General features: G+C 36.6%; 1 protein-coding gene across 4 annotated transcripts in view; it reads left to right on the top strand.

The window, feature by feature from the left end:
• Positions 1 to 17,226, top strand: part of NDST3 (N-deacetylase and N-sulfotransferase 3) — a 227,282-nt gene that overhangs the window by 107,403 nt on the left and 102,653 nt on the right. For all 4 annotated transcript variants that reach the window (XM_055384171.2, XM_019024960.4, XM_055384170.2 and 1 more), the window contains exon 6: positions 4,288 to 4,416. In XM_055384171.2, coding sequence (XP_055240146.2) covers positions 4,288 to 4,416 — 129 coding nt within the window. The remainder of the gene's footprint in view (positions 1 to 4,287; positions 4,417 to 17,226) is intronic.

Raw genomic sequence — 17,226 nt, forward strand, 5'->3', positions numbered from 1 at the left:
AATTCTGACCAGAGGGAGTTTAGAAGACCTGGGATATATTTTTTCATTTCTCCTGAAAACACATTTTATCTGTATTATAAATGCATGAATCATGCAGGTAATCAAGGCTGTAACAGATTTCCTGTTTTGATGGAACTGTCCCTGTGGGTCTGCTTTTGCAGCAATCTGTGGAAACCTATATTTGGCTTGTGGGCTCTTGGATGAGAGTTTCCAAGTGGGAAATGTTCAGCAGACAGTTGATTACACAATAAGCGAGAGAAAATAAGACTAGGAGCCATCCAAATAGAGAAGCAAGTAGAGACCACAGGAGCCAATATGCCCTCCTAGGGAGAGAATGCATCTAGAAATAGGGAACTGAGGAGTGAACTTTACATCACACTCTTATTTTGCTGTATGAGAGCAACTTTTTTCTGATGATCCATTCCCAAATCCAACTCAAAAGGTCTCACTATCTTCCCTTTGAACCGGCTATTGATTGTGCCATTATCCTTAATTCAGTTCTGTAATTCAAACATCATTCTATCCCCCCACCACCACTTCCAATCAGTGTCTATATTTCATCAATAATTCCTTTATATCTTTTTTATTTCCTTTCCCACTGCCACCATCTTAATTTACTTCCTTGACTTTCATGTGTGAACCTGGTGCTGCTTCCTACTTTATCTATTTACAGGTTCCATCCACCACCTCACTGCAGTCTATCCCATAGACAGTGCCAACCTTTTAATCTTTCTAAAATGCTGCCTTTATCCTGGCCTTCCTAACCTTGATTAGTTCCAGTTGCTTCCATATCCCCTAATGTGCCCTTCAGGTACCTGAAAACCATCTGGACTGTCTACCTTTCTATTTCCTATTTCCCTATGACTGAAGCACACTCACTCCAACCAAACCCCATAATAGTATTGCTGTTACCATGCCTGTGTCATTCTTTCCACCTTGAGAGACTTTCTGGCCACTATCTACCTATTTCTATTCCCTTTATTCTTCAATATCAAGTCCCATATCTTAAATAATTGAAAACAAAGCACCTTAGTATATAGCAACTCAATACCTAACTCATACCTACAGGGATCTTATTCTCCTCTGAATTCCTACAACACATCATTTTGTATTTTCATCAGGAACATAAACACCAATTACACTTTAAGCTGTTTGAGCCCTAACCAAAGTCTCTGGACCCCTAGTTTTATTGCATTTTCAACTGAGTCATTTTCCTTCAGCCAAGACCTGATGGAAACCAGCACTCTCTACTCTAATCCCTGGTTGTTGAATATGACTCTCTGGAAAGAACCAGTATATTAGTCCATTCTCACATTGCTATGAGTAAATACCCAAGACTGGGTGATTTATAAAGGAAAGAGGTTTAATGAACTCACAGTTCAGCATGGCTGGGGAGACCTCAAGAAACTTACAATCATGGCGGAAGGCAAAGGGGAAGCAAAGCACCTTCTTCACAAGGCAACAGGAAGGAGAAGTGCAGAGCAAACAGGGAAGAGCCCCTTATAAAATCATCAGGTCTTGTGAGAACTCACTCGCTATCACAAGAACAGCATGTGGGAAACTGTCCCCATGATTCAGTTACCTCCACCTGGTCTCTCCCTTGACATATGAGTATTATGGGGATTACAATTTAAGATGAGATTTGAGTGAGGACACAAACCCTAACCATATCAGCCAGAGACCTCTAAAAAATTAGACTACACATCCTATCTACTTACTGTTTTTAATGGAAATGCCCATTGGTAGAGACTCATTAATCCTGCTGTAAACCCTCTAAGTGGTCTTTATTGGTATCTCCCCAGAAGTATTTGTTGGCAGTTGCTCCTGAATGAGCCTTAGGTACAGGATATTGGCTTCAGTCCACATTGGCCAAGATTCTTGTTGATCATGGCTTTCATAATAAACTCCCAGCTATTTTCAGCAGCAATAGGGTTCCCAGGGGTTCATCGGCATCTCAAAGTTTGACTTTGATACTGTTACATTCCCAGAACCAATTCTAGGGGGCAGTCCACAGCAGAATGCCTAAAAATGTTTCTCATCCTTTCCGTAGCATAAGAAAGCTGTTTCAAGGAACACGCTCATCATTCGGTGCCACTGCATTTATGGAGCAAGGCAGTGGAATGACCCTTATCACACTCCTGATCATCTCCTTAGCCTGCTGTAGTGGTCCACTGACTCCCCTAGGGCTCTTTATGGGGTTCATACCCTCAGCAGGAGTAGTGCTCCTGCAGTTGCAGGGTAAAGCCTGCCACTTCCTCTTCACTGCACTGAAATTCAAATAATTTGAGAAATAGAAAAAATTCAAATATCTTTTTGCTTCTCTCTTCGTTTTGCACAGAATTAGCTAGGCAACCAAGTCCCAAAGATGGCTCTGTATATATCCTATAATTTTCCAAGCAAAATATTCAAACTGAACCCTAGAAGTGATTCAGTCATAGTCATACACTTTTAAAATGTTAAATGCCATTTAACACATGTGAGCATTTTACTATTTAGCTTTTGGGTCTTTCCCATTACCCCGATATAGCTTAAATCCTTCAAGAGTAGAAAACATGTATCTTTCTGTTCTCTCACATGGGCTGGCATGGAACTAGCATATGGATCTAGTATTCTAGCATAAAACTAACTCCATGCAACATATTAACATACAGTCCATAGCTAGTTCCACTAGCACTTAACTAAATCTATTCTGTGGGCTAGCATAGAGTTTAGAATAAGTATTTGTTAAATAAATGAATAAATACTATACAAAGTATTCCAAATGCTTTCCAAATTCAAAATTTCATTTTTAATTTCCAAATATTACATTTATAATAGTTGTTAGGAAATATATTTAATTCCATTAGAATGCATTTGCATTTAGTTGTTTTTTGTTATTATTTTTGTGTATAGATAGGATCATGAGGATGCATAATGCTTTTAAACATAGACATCATCAGAGCTAATATTTTATACTTAAACAGAAGTTTTTAAACTATTTTATTAAGATAAAATAGCTTCTAAGGATATAACTTCTACCATCTTACCAAAATAAATAGGATATATAGAGTTTTTATTTATGCAGATATACTGATTGAGCTGTCTGTCCAAGGACTAGATTATACAATAGATTGTATTATATAACCAGTATTATATAATACTATCCAAGGGCTAGACGAAAATTTATTTTAATACACATTCAAACTAAAATAAAAAATAAAAATAAAATAAAATAAAAACACTAGCATATTTCTACAGGGTTGCAAAACATGGGAAGTCCTGGACAGGTAATATTTTGAAAGCATTTACTGAACCAAATGTGCTTTAAGACTCAAGACATAAAACATGAAGATTGATTTACTTAGGACAATAAGCAGACCTGCCCCTATATGATTTTGTAACATTTGTAGCTCTCTGAAGTATACTCATTAATGTTCTGCTACTTCAAATGTATAGTGACAAACACAGGTCACCATGAAGTCATTGTAAAATATTCTGCTTAAGGCTTTATCGTCTTGCACAACTTTAATTCACACCTTCTTTTATAATTGCAAAAGGCTATAAAAATTTGAAAAACCTTATCACGAGTGTATATAATTGAAGCAGATAATATATATACAAAGGATGAAGAGAAGACCTCTTACTAAATGACCTTTTATCATTTTGTTGTTACACTTTCTAAAAGTAACAAACCAAGTGAATAATCTCTTTCTTACAGTAGGAACTGGCAGGCTTCACACTTAGAATCTGAGGTAATTACTATAGCCTGCAGTAGTCCTTTCAGATGAGAACAGATACTGTGATTTGTGTCTCAAATATTCATTCTAATTTAAAATGTCATTCCTAAGAAGCACATCGAGTTGATAATTGACTTCATTTTCTAATGCATGGCAGAATTTGGCAGAAAATATTTTCTTAAAATGATTGCCTATTAAGGTTACAGTATAGCACAGACAATCCAATACTTTTTTTAAAGTCTCATTTTTACTTCTTTTTTTTTTAATCTCTTAAGATGCTAGAACCTACTAGGCTTCATAAAAGTACTCACTTTGATATTTAAAACAGACAAGTAGCTAAAATAACACAACACCTATTTTAGTTTTAAAATATTTCTTCAACTTTCTTCACTATTCCTTCCATATTAACATCACCTTCCCTTGCCTAGAGTATGATAGATTGTCCAGGCCCTAGTTAGACCTGAATAATTCACTAGCTTGTGCATCATCCTGCGTGAGCAAAAAGCTAAGTTTCAACAAATTGATTGAAAAAAAAAAAAGCTTTTCCTTACTTTTTTCATTTTTCCTTCAGGTTCTCCCAAGACAAACCTGTGGGCTTTTCACTCACACCATTTTCTACAAAGAATATCCAGGGGGTCCTAAAGAGCTGGATAAGAGTATCCAAGGAGGAGAACTTTTCTTCACTGTCGTCCTCAACCCTGTAAGTACTTTATTCTCCAAATAAATAGTGAAAAATGATAGGGCTGGCAAAAATTACCCTGGCAAAGAGGCTAGGGATTGGGCAGTCATCAGCCAAGCCAATATGAAGTTCTAGCTCTGAAACAGTAGTAAAAACTAAATGGAACCACATCTAGAAATGGGAACAAACCAATTCTACAAGTAGCAGTAACATGAGGAACTCATGGCAGAACCAGGGAAGTGCTCCAGCGGATACTCCTTTGCATTGCGAAGTGATCAGAAGCTTTCATGGAGAATAAAATTTTTCACCTGTAAAACTCTCCTATTTCCACGGGGAACCATTTTTTTTTTCCATTTAGACAACAGTTACCTCTATTATTATTTTTATTTTACTATTTAAAGTTAACGTAGAAGCAAAATAGTAGAGGAATTAGGTAAGCAAATATAGTTATATTTTCTACTTCATGTTAGATTCGTCTTGCTAGGTCATAGGCTGAAGCAGAGCAGGCCTATTTAATGGGCTACTTTTTTTTTTTTTTTTTTTTTTTTTTTTGAGATGGAGTCTCACTCTGTCACCCAGGCTCGAGTGCAGTGGCGCGATCTCGGCTCACTGCAAGCTCCGCCTCCCGGGTTCAGGCCATTCTCCTGCCTCAGCCTCCGGAGTAGCTGGGACCACAGGCGCCTGCCACCACACCGGGCTAATTTTTTGTATTTTTAGTGGAGACGGGGCTTCACTGTGTTAGCCAGGATGGTCTCAATCTCCTGACCTTGTGATCTGCCTGCCTCAGCCTCCCAAAGTGCTGGGATTACAGGCGTGAGCCACCGCGCCTGGCCGGGCTACTCTTTTACTTCTTCATACTTGTGTGTCAGCTCCACAATGAACCATTTGCATATATTTCTGCTTGAGGCAAGTATTAGAAAGTTGTGTAGAGAAAGAACAAATGGAAGTAAGCTGTATAAGGAAAAGAAGGGATTTTATTTCCCTTTTGAAAATCACTATCATAAAAAGTAAAGCTAAGTTTATTTATCAGAAGATGTACGGGTCTGCCCTTGGCATTGGCAATATTCAAGATGGAAAAAAAATTACTATTTCCAAATGTAAAAACAAAATTATCAGTGAAAAATGTTGGATAGGGATAAATTGAATAAAATTTGCAAAACCCCTCTCTTGACCTTAGTTTTACAGTCCCTGCAAATAAAATTGCAGATAGTGTTCACCATCTACTTGTATTCAAGGAGATTTATTGTGCTCAATTCTACTTGTATTCATCACTATACCTATGTTTTAACTCCTAGAAAATGAGATAGAAGAAAGAGTAACTCATCTTAGGACAAACCCTGCTCGTGTATTCAAAAATGGGGATAGTTTGGAGGAACGTGATATTTGGACTTTTGAAAGTTTATCAACCTTCAGATCCCAAAAATACAAATAAGTCTGGTTTGAACATCAGAAATATAATAACTCTTCTAACTTACCTATTTTCACAAATGGAAGTATTTTGAGTCTCCTTATACAGCTTTCTTCTCTTTTTTCTCAATTCAGCCAGTACAGTAATATACAGTCAAAAAGAGTTAAACCAATGCCTGGTTATGAACTGAAGAAGCAGTTAAAACACTCTTAAAATGCTAACATTTTCACCAATAATTTTAAGCACTTTAATCTATCATCTGTAAAATTCTGATGTTTCACATTTACTTTCATCATAGAGCAATAGAAGTATTAACAAATAATCATGAACTTCTTAAAAGTTCACAGTAGGATTTTATCTCCGAATTTCTAAACCAAATGAGTTTCATTTAGTGTGGAAGAAATTCAAAGTTAAATCATTCATGTACAATGGATTTATACTAAGAATTTCATCCATTTTGTGATAAGAAATATTACATTTTTTATTAATTTAAAAACCAAACTATTGTCTTTGTTTTTAAAAACCTTACAGTAAAATTTATGTTAATCTTGGACACTAATTGGACTAACTGAGCAAATTCCTTAACAAACCTCGCTATTTTTCAGGCCTTTATGAATGATATTTGGCAATTTTATGTCTTGAGGAGGAGATTCATAAGAATAAAGGTGGCAGGTTGGGGGAGCCGCACAAAACTTGTTCTTTCCTGATTCAGAAAACTTTCAGTAGACAATTACTTTCAGAAAAAAATCCCTAGACTCAAAATAAATGACAAATCTTGTCAGATGCCACAAGATAGACAAGGAACCCAAAGCTAACGTTATCTGGCACACCAACTCTAATATTGGAAGCAATTCTACTCACCTGGAAACAAAAGGTTAAGAAGCCCACATCTGGATTCAGCCCACATCTAGCCGGAGGCCGGACTACTATAATTAGTTAGTGATGTATGTCTTGGAGAACAGAGTAATGAGTAGTGGCATGTTTCCCATGAATTCTCCATCCTGAAATTAAGTGCTTGGACAAAGTTTGTATTGAAACTAAGGAAGATCCAGATGCAGTAAGGCATGCCAGTAATTTAGCAGATGACATTTTTTATTAGGCCAGGATGGAAATGAGAAAACCTTGATGGAATCAAAGTATACATTAGCTGCAGGAAAGTCATGAATTTTAATTATAGTGGATTTGAAAGATAGCCATTGTAAGTTTAAGTAATACCCCAGGCCTCAATTAGAAGTGCCATTTTCTGAGAATGCCAAGTGAGGTTATCGTTTACTACAAAAAGATAGATGTGTATTGGAAACATGGCACTTAAATACATTCACATACACTTGAGCTGAAAACAAAAATATAAACAGGACTTTAATTAATGACGGTTTTAAGTTTTTCCCATATGTCAACATAATATCAAGGTGCTATACTAACTTACCAGTATTGGGGTGAGAAAGGGTTACAATAAGGTGCCCCTCAGAGTTAAACTGGAAAGATCACAGCAAAGGTAAAAAAAACATTAAACAGAATAACTCTCTGGCCTGAAATGTTCTAATGTTACCAAAATATTTGTCATGTAAAAGAAAGAAGTATCAATCAAGTGAATTTAACAAAAGAGAGAATTACAAAGACAAATGTTAGCACTGTCTGGGGCAGAGAAAACTTTGGTCATCTCTAAATGAGCTTTTCCAATGTCACAGGCCTGGACAACTCTCACGTAAGTTGGATGCAGGGGTTTTGATTAATAGACTTTGAAGTTTAGATCCATTTGGGGGAGGTGGACCTAGCAGGCTATCTGAGCCTGGAACCATTGAGATTTCCATTTTTCTAATTCTACTTTTCCTGATTCTAAACCCAACTGATGACTTCCTCATTATGGTTTACTTTCCCACGTAGATCCTACTATAGGAATAGAATATATTAATCATAGGAACTTGTACTCTCTGGGACAATAATTCGCAATATAATTTTATAAGTTTTATTTTAATTGATCAATACTTCCCATGTAACCGGACTACCTGGAAAGAGCCCTCTAATTGTATAGACAGTAATTGAAGAGTGTTTCAGTTCCTCTCTAATTTACAATTACCCATTTTAAACTAATAGATGGTATCCTGCTTTTATTCATTGGTTTCATGAGCTTTTGCTAATTTGATTCTGCCCCAGAAAAAAACTGACTCTCTCTGCAAGTGTACTGAATCAGGTTTTGGAGCCTGTCGGTCAGAAACAGACCTCAGAGTGTTCGTTGATTCAGGATGGTAATGAGAGTTACCTCATGATATACCATGGGAGAGAGCCACTGGAAGTACCCCAGAGTCACTGCTAGCAACACACAGGCATGAGATTTCTACACAAACATGTAATATATCTAGATACAAACATTCTTGATCAATTTACAATTATACAGAGTATTCATATATATTTTCAAAAATTGTGAGATTCTATTTACTTTAGATACTTATATAAAATAATATGTAGAAAGGTACTAAGAACTGAAACTTATGAAGATAACAAAAAGGATTAATTGGCAATGACTGCATCTGCCCTCAGTAAATAAAACTCTATATATGATGTATATACTTAGACAAAAGGAACTAGTAAGACTATAGTGTTCATTTTAACAAGTTTCCAGTTCCACCTATCTTAGGAAGATGCAGTAATAGTTAATTAATATGCTGATTGGAAAAGTTCTGACTTAGACAGGTTTGTACTTCTTGTGGGAGCCATATTATCATCTCATATGCACTAAACAAAAATGTCACTTTTTTGCTTCAGTGTTCTTATCTCTAATCACAAGATGTTATGAGTCTTTGCTTATGCGCTTGTTGAATAAATAGACTCCAGGTATTGAGTCATTAACAACTATAGATATAGAACACTTTGCCTCCCTTCAACATGCTTGATAATAAAGTCAGTGCTTACCTATTAATCCAAAAAAGCAGCTGTGGATTGCCACAAGATTCACGCCAATGGGCCAGGTGCAGTGGCTCACGCCTGTAATCCCAGCACTTTGGGAGGCCAAGGTGGGCAGATCATGAGGTCAGGAGATCAAGACCATCCTGGCTAACACGGTGAAACCCTGTCTCTACTAAAAATACAAAAAATTAGCCAGGTGTGGTGGCAGGCGCCTGTAGTCCCAGCTACTCAGGAGGCTGAGGTAGGAGAATCACTGGAATCCAGGAGGCAGAGGTTGCAGTGAGCCAAGATCACGCCACTGCACTCCAGCCTGGGCGACAGAGCGAGACTCTGTCTCAAAAAAAAATGCACGCCGATACTACACTTGCTTGGAATTCAGGTGAAGCAAATCCCTGACCATGTAACAATATTGTGCCTCCTTCATCAAACCATTAACCATCCCACAGAACCATTAGCTAACACCTTTATGCACACATTTTATTAAATGCTTTTTGTCTCTCTGTTTCTCAATTTGATATAGCATACTTCCACCATACCCTACATACCCTCCTACTCAAATCCCTAAAAGTTAAATCTAAATTGTGTTTCTCTTATTATAAACATGGATGTGAATAGAGTGAATATCTTAAACTAGGATTAACACATAGATTGATTACAACTAAAATAAAAAAAACAGAATTCACTCAAGAAGAAAGCCTTTATAAAAAGAAATTAACCCACATTGAAATTGAAAAAAAAACTGTAATTTTATATGTGTATGTGCTTTTCTATAAAATTCATCTGAAAGGAAGTAATACGCTGACCTAATGGGAAGTTTTATGTTTCTTTTTTTGTTCGCTAGTTCTGGAACACATTCTAATAACAGGAGACCCTTCGCTGAAAAATAAATAAATGATAATAACTTTAGACCTAGAAAAGTAATTCCTGGTCTAACGTTTAAGTCTTTAATCCATCTTGAATTGATTTTTGTATAAGGTGTAAGGAAGGGATCCAGTTTCAGCTTTCTACATATGGCTAGCCAGTTTTCCCAGCACCATTTATTAAATAGGGAATCCTTTCCCCATTGCTTGTTTTTCTCAGTTTGTCAAAGATCAGATAGTTGTAGATATGCGGCGTTATTTCTGAGGGCTCTGTTCTGTTCCATCGATCTGTACCTCTGTTTTGGTACCAGTACCATGCTGTTTTGGTTAATGTAGCCTTGTAGTATAGTTTGAAGTCAGGCAGTGTGGTGCCTCCAGCTTTGTTCTTTTGGCTTAGGATTGACTTGGCAATGCGGGCTCTTTTTTGGTTCCATATGAACTTTAAAGTAGTTTTTTTCCAATTCTGTGAAGAAAGTCATTGGTAGCTTGATGGGGATGGCACTGAATCTCTAAATTACCTTGGGCAGTATGGCCATTTTCACAATATTGATTCTTCCTACCCATGAGCATGGAATGTTCTTCCATTTGTTTGTATCCTCTTTTATTTCCTTGAGCAGTGGTTTGTAGTTCTCCTTGAAGAGGTCCTTCACATCCCTTGTAAGTTGGATTCCTAGGTATTTTATTCTCTTTGAAGCAATTGTGAATGGGAGTTCACTCATGATTTGGCTCTCTGTCTGTTGTTGGTGTATAAGAATGCTTGTGATTTTTGTACATTGATTTTGTATCCTGAGACTTTGCTGAAGTTGCTTATCAACTTAAGGAGATTTTGGGCTGAGACAATGGGGTTTTCTAGATATACAATCATGTCGTCTGCAAACAGGGACAATTTGACTTCCTCTTTTCCTAATTGAATACCCTTTATTTCCTTCTCCTGCCTAATTGCCCTGGCCAGAACTTCCAACACTATGTTGAATAGGAGTGGTGAAAGAGGGCATCCCTGTCTTGTGCCAATTTTTAAAGGGAATGCTTCCAGTTTTTGCCCATTCAGTATGATATTGGCTGTGGGTTTGTCATAGATAGCTCTTATTATTTTGAGATATGTCCCATCAATACCTAATTTATTGAGAGTTTTTAGCATGAAGGGTTGTTGAATTTTGTCAAAGGCCTTTTCTGCATCTATTGAGATAATCATGTGGTTTTTGTCTTTGGTTCTGTTTATATGCTGGATTACATTTATTGATTTGTGTATATTGAACCAGCCTTGCATCCCAGGGATGAAGCCCACTTGATCATGGTGGATAAGCTTTTTGATGTGCTGCTGGATTCTGTTTGCCAGTATTTTATTGAGGATTTTTGCATCAATGTTCATCAAGGATATTGGTCTAAAATTCTCTTTTTTGGTTGTGTCTCTGCCCGGCTTTGGTATCAGGATGATGCTGGCCTCATACCATAAAAACCCTAGAAGAAAACCTAGGCATTACCATTCAGGACATAAGCATGGGCAAGGACTTCATGTCTAAAACACCAAAAGCAATGGCAACAAAAGACAAAATTGACAAATGGGATCTAATTAAACTCAAGAGCTTCTGCACAGCAAAAGAAACTACCATCAGAGTGAACAGGCAACCTACAAAATGGGAGAAAATTTTCGCAACCTACTCATCTGACAAAGGGCTAATATCCAGAATCTACAATGAACTCAAACAAATTTACAAGAAAAAAACAAACAACCCCATCAAAAAGTGGGCGAAGGACATCAACAGACACTTCTCAAAAGAAGACATTTATGCAGCCAAAAAACACATGAAAAAATGCTCACCATCACTGGCCATCAGAGAAATGCAAATCAAAACCACAATGAGATACCATCTCACACCAGTTAGAATGGCAATCATTAAAAAGTCAGGAAACAACAGGTGCTGGAGAGGATGTGGAGAAATTGGAACACTTTTACACTGTTGGTGGGACTGTAAACTAGTTCAACCATTGTGGAAGTCAGTGTGGCGATTCCTCAAGGATCTAGAAGTAGAAATACCATTTGACCCAGCCATCCCATTACTGGGTATATACCCAAAGGACTATAAATCATACTGCTATAAAGACACATGCATGTGTATGTTTATTGCGGCATTATTCACAATAGCAAAGACTTGGAACCAACCCAAATGTCCAACAATGATAGACTGGATTAAGAAAATGTGGCACATATACACCATGGAATACTATGCAGCCATAAAAAATGATGAGTTCACATCCTTTGTAGGGACATGGATGAAATTGGAAATCATCATTCTCAGTAAACTATCGCAAGAACAAAAAACCAAACACCGCATATTCTCACTCATAGGTGGGAATTGAACAATGAGAACACATGGACACAGGAAGGGGAACATTACACTCTGGGGACTGTTGTGGGGTGGGGGGAGGGGGGAGGGATAGCATTGGGAGATATACCTAATGCTAGATGACGAGTTAGTGGGTGCAGCGCACCAGCATGGCACATGTATACATATGTAACTAACCTGCACATTGTGCACATGTACCCTAAAACTTAAAGTATAATAATAATAAAAAAAGAAATATTAAAAAACAACAAAAAAAATAAAATAAAATAAAATAAAAGTAATTCCTGAACATGCCTAATAGTGAGTACTGCCTGAGATGCTTGAATTTTAGAAATCAAACTTAATGCATCCGAATCTCTAGGGTTGACCTGGGGGCTCTACATACTCACCATGCGCTCTAGGTAAATCTTAGGATCAGGCAAATAGAGAAATATTGCCGAGGAAGAAAATGGAGAAGTAATTTTGGTAATCAAAGATTACCAAAAACTGTTATAGAAATTGTAAACCTAGAATCAAGGTTTCAGAATGGAAAATGACCCCAAATCTGCAATAGAACTTTAAAAAACAGTAAGAATTAATGTTTTCCTAAGTGACCAGAGAACTCTACCTTAAACTGGATTTTAAAATAGTGTTTACTGCTGTTCATCCTGAAAACTTAGTGTAGGGGTCACCTTCCTTAGGAAACTTTTTCTACTCTGATGTAGAGGCCCCTCCTGCCTTTCTATAGCATCCTCTGCAGACTCTTTCAAAGTATTTATTATCCTGCATCATAATTGTGGGTTGTATTAGCCTGTACGCTTGTGGTTGTAGAGAATGTGTCTTTCATTTCCAAAACTATCCCAGTGTCTAAACATAATACCTTTTACCTAGTTTTTTATTTTGCATATATTTGTTAAGGAAAAGAAATTAACTTTTCTAATGACCTGATTTAAAAAGAAAAATGAATCTATTCATAAAAGGAAATCCGAGTCCTCGTAAGAAAATTCTCAAATCAAAATCATAAGGAAAACCTGTTTCCTGAATTCAATGGGGCTGAATTATGTATCGTTGTGTTCTGTTCTTTACACATGCATTTGTCTTCCTGTATAGAGACTCATTTGTGTTGAGTTGATATAGTTTAAAGACTAGAGGCTCATTCAAGTTACCTCAGGTAATGGGACTCCAGAAAGTAATATTACTTCAAGTAATGTGGGACTCCAGAAAGCTACACATTCAGGAATCATAGGACCTAGAGGGTGTTCTGAGTCCAAGGTAGCTGTAAGGTCCATAAAAATGAGAATTGCTTTAAAAGTTCTGAATTGTTTATTATTGCAATTTTTCATTTAATTTTTCTGGACCACAGTTGACAATTGGTAACCAAAACCCTGGAAAAGGGGCCTACTGTAAATATTTTTCTGATGAGGTCGCTTTACTTATAATAGAAATAAAACTTTAAACAAGGTAAAGAAAAAAATGAGAAATGCTAATATTAATCTTGCCTTAGTGCTTTATTTTGAACCCAACAGATGCTTTTCACGTCTAACTTTCTCTTTTCTGTACTCCTGACTAAATTAATATTCCTTCAAAAAAAGTGCTGCTTGTTTACGGTTTCTGCAGTAGTTAATTAATCTTACAAATGGCCCAATATGAATGCATCAGATATTCTCCATATCAAGATTCAGTTCCAGTTCTAACTGCTGACTGCCTCGTCCGCTGGATTCTCAGGTCGAATTTCCAAGCAAGGGAATCCACTTGTTTCAGCTCACCTTTCTGAGTCAGCCCATATCAGTCCTGGCCTTCTGTGAAATGTCCATTCTTGGTTCATATCCCCACATGCCCCCCAATTCTAAACTGTGACTGAGCAACGGCTGCCTGAGAACCATCCTTCCAGCAAAGGCTTGCAAACGCAGGTGCGATGGCAGCTATCTAGCTTGATCTGAATCCTGTGAGAACAGTCATTATGGTTTCTAGCCAATCCCACAGATTTGGGAGTAAACTGAACCTCTTTGGAGAGGCTCAAAAGATTCATTTTGAAGCTTGCAAAGTCTAAGTAGAATAAGTAGCTCTCTTAGATGGGACCAGCTAATTTTATCATTTTATTATATGTATTGCTCCATACCCACTTGGAATGCAAGTTCCAATAGGCATTTATATCTTGTGTTTTATTTACTCTAAACCTCAAAACTAGGAAGAGTTCTGGCATTATAAGGTACTTAAAAAATATTTTATAAATGAATGAATGAACTTAAATGTCCAAAAGGGAGAAGCAGAGTGGCCAGTAGCAAAATAAATTATGTTCACCCTTATGTAATAAAATACATTATGTAATAAAATATGCTATATAATAAGGTCCATTCAGGCATTTAAAACATGTTGTGTAATAATTTTGGCTGGGTGTGGTGGCTCATGCCTTTAATACCAGCACTTTGGGATGCCAAAGCGGGTGGATCACCTGAGTTCAGGAGTTCCCTGACCAGCCTGGCCAACACCGTGAAACCCAGTCTATACTAAAAATACAAAAATTAGCCGGGCGTGGTGGTGCATGCCTGTAATCCCAGCTACTTGGGAGGCTGAGGCAGGAGAATTGCTTGAACCTGGGAGGCGGAGGTTGCAGTGAGCCGAGATCGCACCACTGCACTCCAGCCTGGGCGACAGAGAGAGACTCCGTCTAAAATAATAATAATAATAATTTTAATGACGTGAAATATTCATGATCTTCTCAATGGGAAAAGTAAATTACAAGAAAATGAGATGAGTATGGAAATAAACTAGAAAGAACTCAGCAGATTGTTAGCAGTAGTTATCCTAGATCACACAATTGAAGATGATTTCCATTATCTTCCTCTAATTTTTATAAAATATCTATAGTGAACACCTACTAGTGTTATAACCAGAAACTTCATACACATGTACACACACAGAGACACAACACACACAGAGTTACACAATAAATGCTACACTAAAAATAATAATCACTTAATAGTGATGTACATAAAATGGAATTATTTTGTGTTGTTGGTATATCAGGAATAGAATTTCTATTTACTCAGTTCCAATTGTTCTGTATCTGTAAGTCACATATGTTGCCTAACACCTGCCCCACAGTGTGATTATTTGTGTGTGCATCTTTTCTACTGTATAATGGGGCATTCTTATTACTGAGGTAATCTGTGTGTGTTTCATCTTTGTGCTTTCCATTGTGTCTAGATCAATGTTTGAATCTAATAAGAGGTTGCTAAATGTATTTTAATGATTGACTAAATGCATGAAGAGTTATATTTCAGGGGCATGACTTGCTTTAAGGTATATCCAAATGTGAATAGCAAGCCTAGTTTTAATAAAACTACATTTGGCAGAGTCTCTGCTTGCAAGTAAATGAAATTTAGACTTCAGAAAATGTTTGAATGGCCCTAAATCTTCAGCAGGTTTTCCTAAGTGATGATGAAATTTACCTGACACAGAACAAAGGACTATTAAACTGGAAAAGCCCAGGAAGGTTATCTATCAATCTTTTAATTTTTGATGGAGAACTAGAATTCCAAAAAGATTATTTAGTTCACTGCAGGTCACTTCTATAGTATTCTGACCAGAACTCTGTTCTTCCTGACTCTCAGTTCACCGCTTCACCCGCTACAACACACTGTTTCTGCACGCCTGGCTAAATTGGTCTTGACGTGATGTACATTCCTTCTTAATATGAGTCAGTGACCTGGTACTGGGAAAATCTGTGAGTGGTTTAACATGTCAGGCTATTGTCTAAGAAAAAGCAAACCATCTCCATGTAGGGTTAAAAAGCAAAAAAATAGTGCTTTTGAGAAAAGCTGTAATAAGCACTTGCAGTTAAGGAAAAATGTCTAATGTACTTTTAAAGAACTATGAATAAAGAACTATGTTCTCTTTATCTTAATACATTGTATTGATATTACTTATAAAATGGTAAGACTTTTAAATTTATAAAGCCAAAACATTTTATTTCATCTTTTTGCTATCCTCCATATTAGCCCTATTTTTCTATTATTAATGTTCTTCATCACTAACTGTGGTGTTAGATACAGCAGGTCCTTAAATAATGTTGTTTCATTTAATATCATTTAGTTATAATGTTGATAAGGAAAACATCAGTTCCCATCCAGGGCCAATCTGTGTGTAGACTGCACATTCACCCCATGTCTATGTGGGTTTTCTCCTGATACTCTGGTTTCTTCCTACATCCCAAAAATGTGCACATCAGGTTAATTGTCCTGTATAAATTGTGATGGAATAGCATATTGTCCAGGGTTGGTTCTTACCTTGTGCCCTGAACTGCCAGGATAGGCCCTGGCCCCCAAGCAATCCTAAACTGGAATAACTGGGTAAATGATTATCTTACTTGTTTTTATTAATCTTTCCTAAATGTATGTAGAGCTAACATTTATTTCAATGTTTAATATTAAAGTTCTTTGGTTCCTATTTAGAAGCTGGGTGATGTTTTGGGGGCCAGAAATATGTCATAGGAAATTAACTCTTGTTTAGATTATTTAACCAATGGTAAAATTGGTTTTGTTGTATGTCATTTGGTTTACAGTTTCAGTTTCCAAGAACCTACCAATAACATTAAGTGAGAACTTACTGTAATTACTTGTCACTGTGAGATTAAGAAAACCACAAGAAAGCATGATTAAGTTGTGCTTTTTATTTGACCTCCATAGTTAAGAAAAATAGGAGTTTTTGGAATGGATATTATCTTAAAATGTAAGAAAATAGATATTAAGTTGGAGAAATGAATATTATGTTATTCTTTGTTTAATCCTTTGATAGTTTCCCATAGCAATCAATGACACCCAGTAGCAAAGATTTTAATTCCTACATACTAAATACAAAGTGCTCAGATTTTAATTCCTAAATACTATTTCTAGCATTCAGGATAGACAGAAAATTTCTTCACTTGAAAAAAATAAGTCAAATCTGGCTCCTGTCCACTTTTCTTATCCTTTTTTTCAATAATTTCTTATACGCACCTTTCACTCCACCCATACAGAATAATTCATAGTACCTTGAACAAAACTTTGTACTATCTCACTCTGTGTCTTAAAGTGCTATCACCTCAAGCTGGAATGCCCTCCTGCAAATTTGAACTCATACATCATTTTTTTAAAGAAGACATCCCCAACCCTCCAGCTTGATTTCTAAGGTTTCTCCTCTGTGTTCTCATGGTACTCAGGCATAACCCAATTAAAATTTGCCTACAGTCCTATAATCAGTTATCTTTACCTTCCAGTCATTTTTGACTTCCTTGATGGAAGACATCATGCCTTATTCTATTTTACATTCACAGTACACTGCAAAAGTTTTGGCA

This window comes from Gorilla gorilla, chromosome 3 (genome assembly GCF_029281585.2).
Source record: "Gorilla gorilla gorilla isolate KB3781 chromosome 3, NHGRI_mGorGor1-v2.1_pri, whole genome shotgun sequence".
In the NCBI taxonomy this organism is placed as follows: Eukaryota; Metazoa; Chordata; class Mammalia; order Primates; family Hominidae; genus Gorilla; species Gorilla gorilla.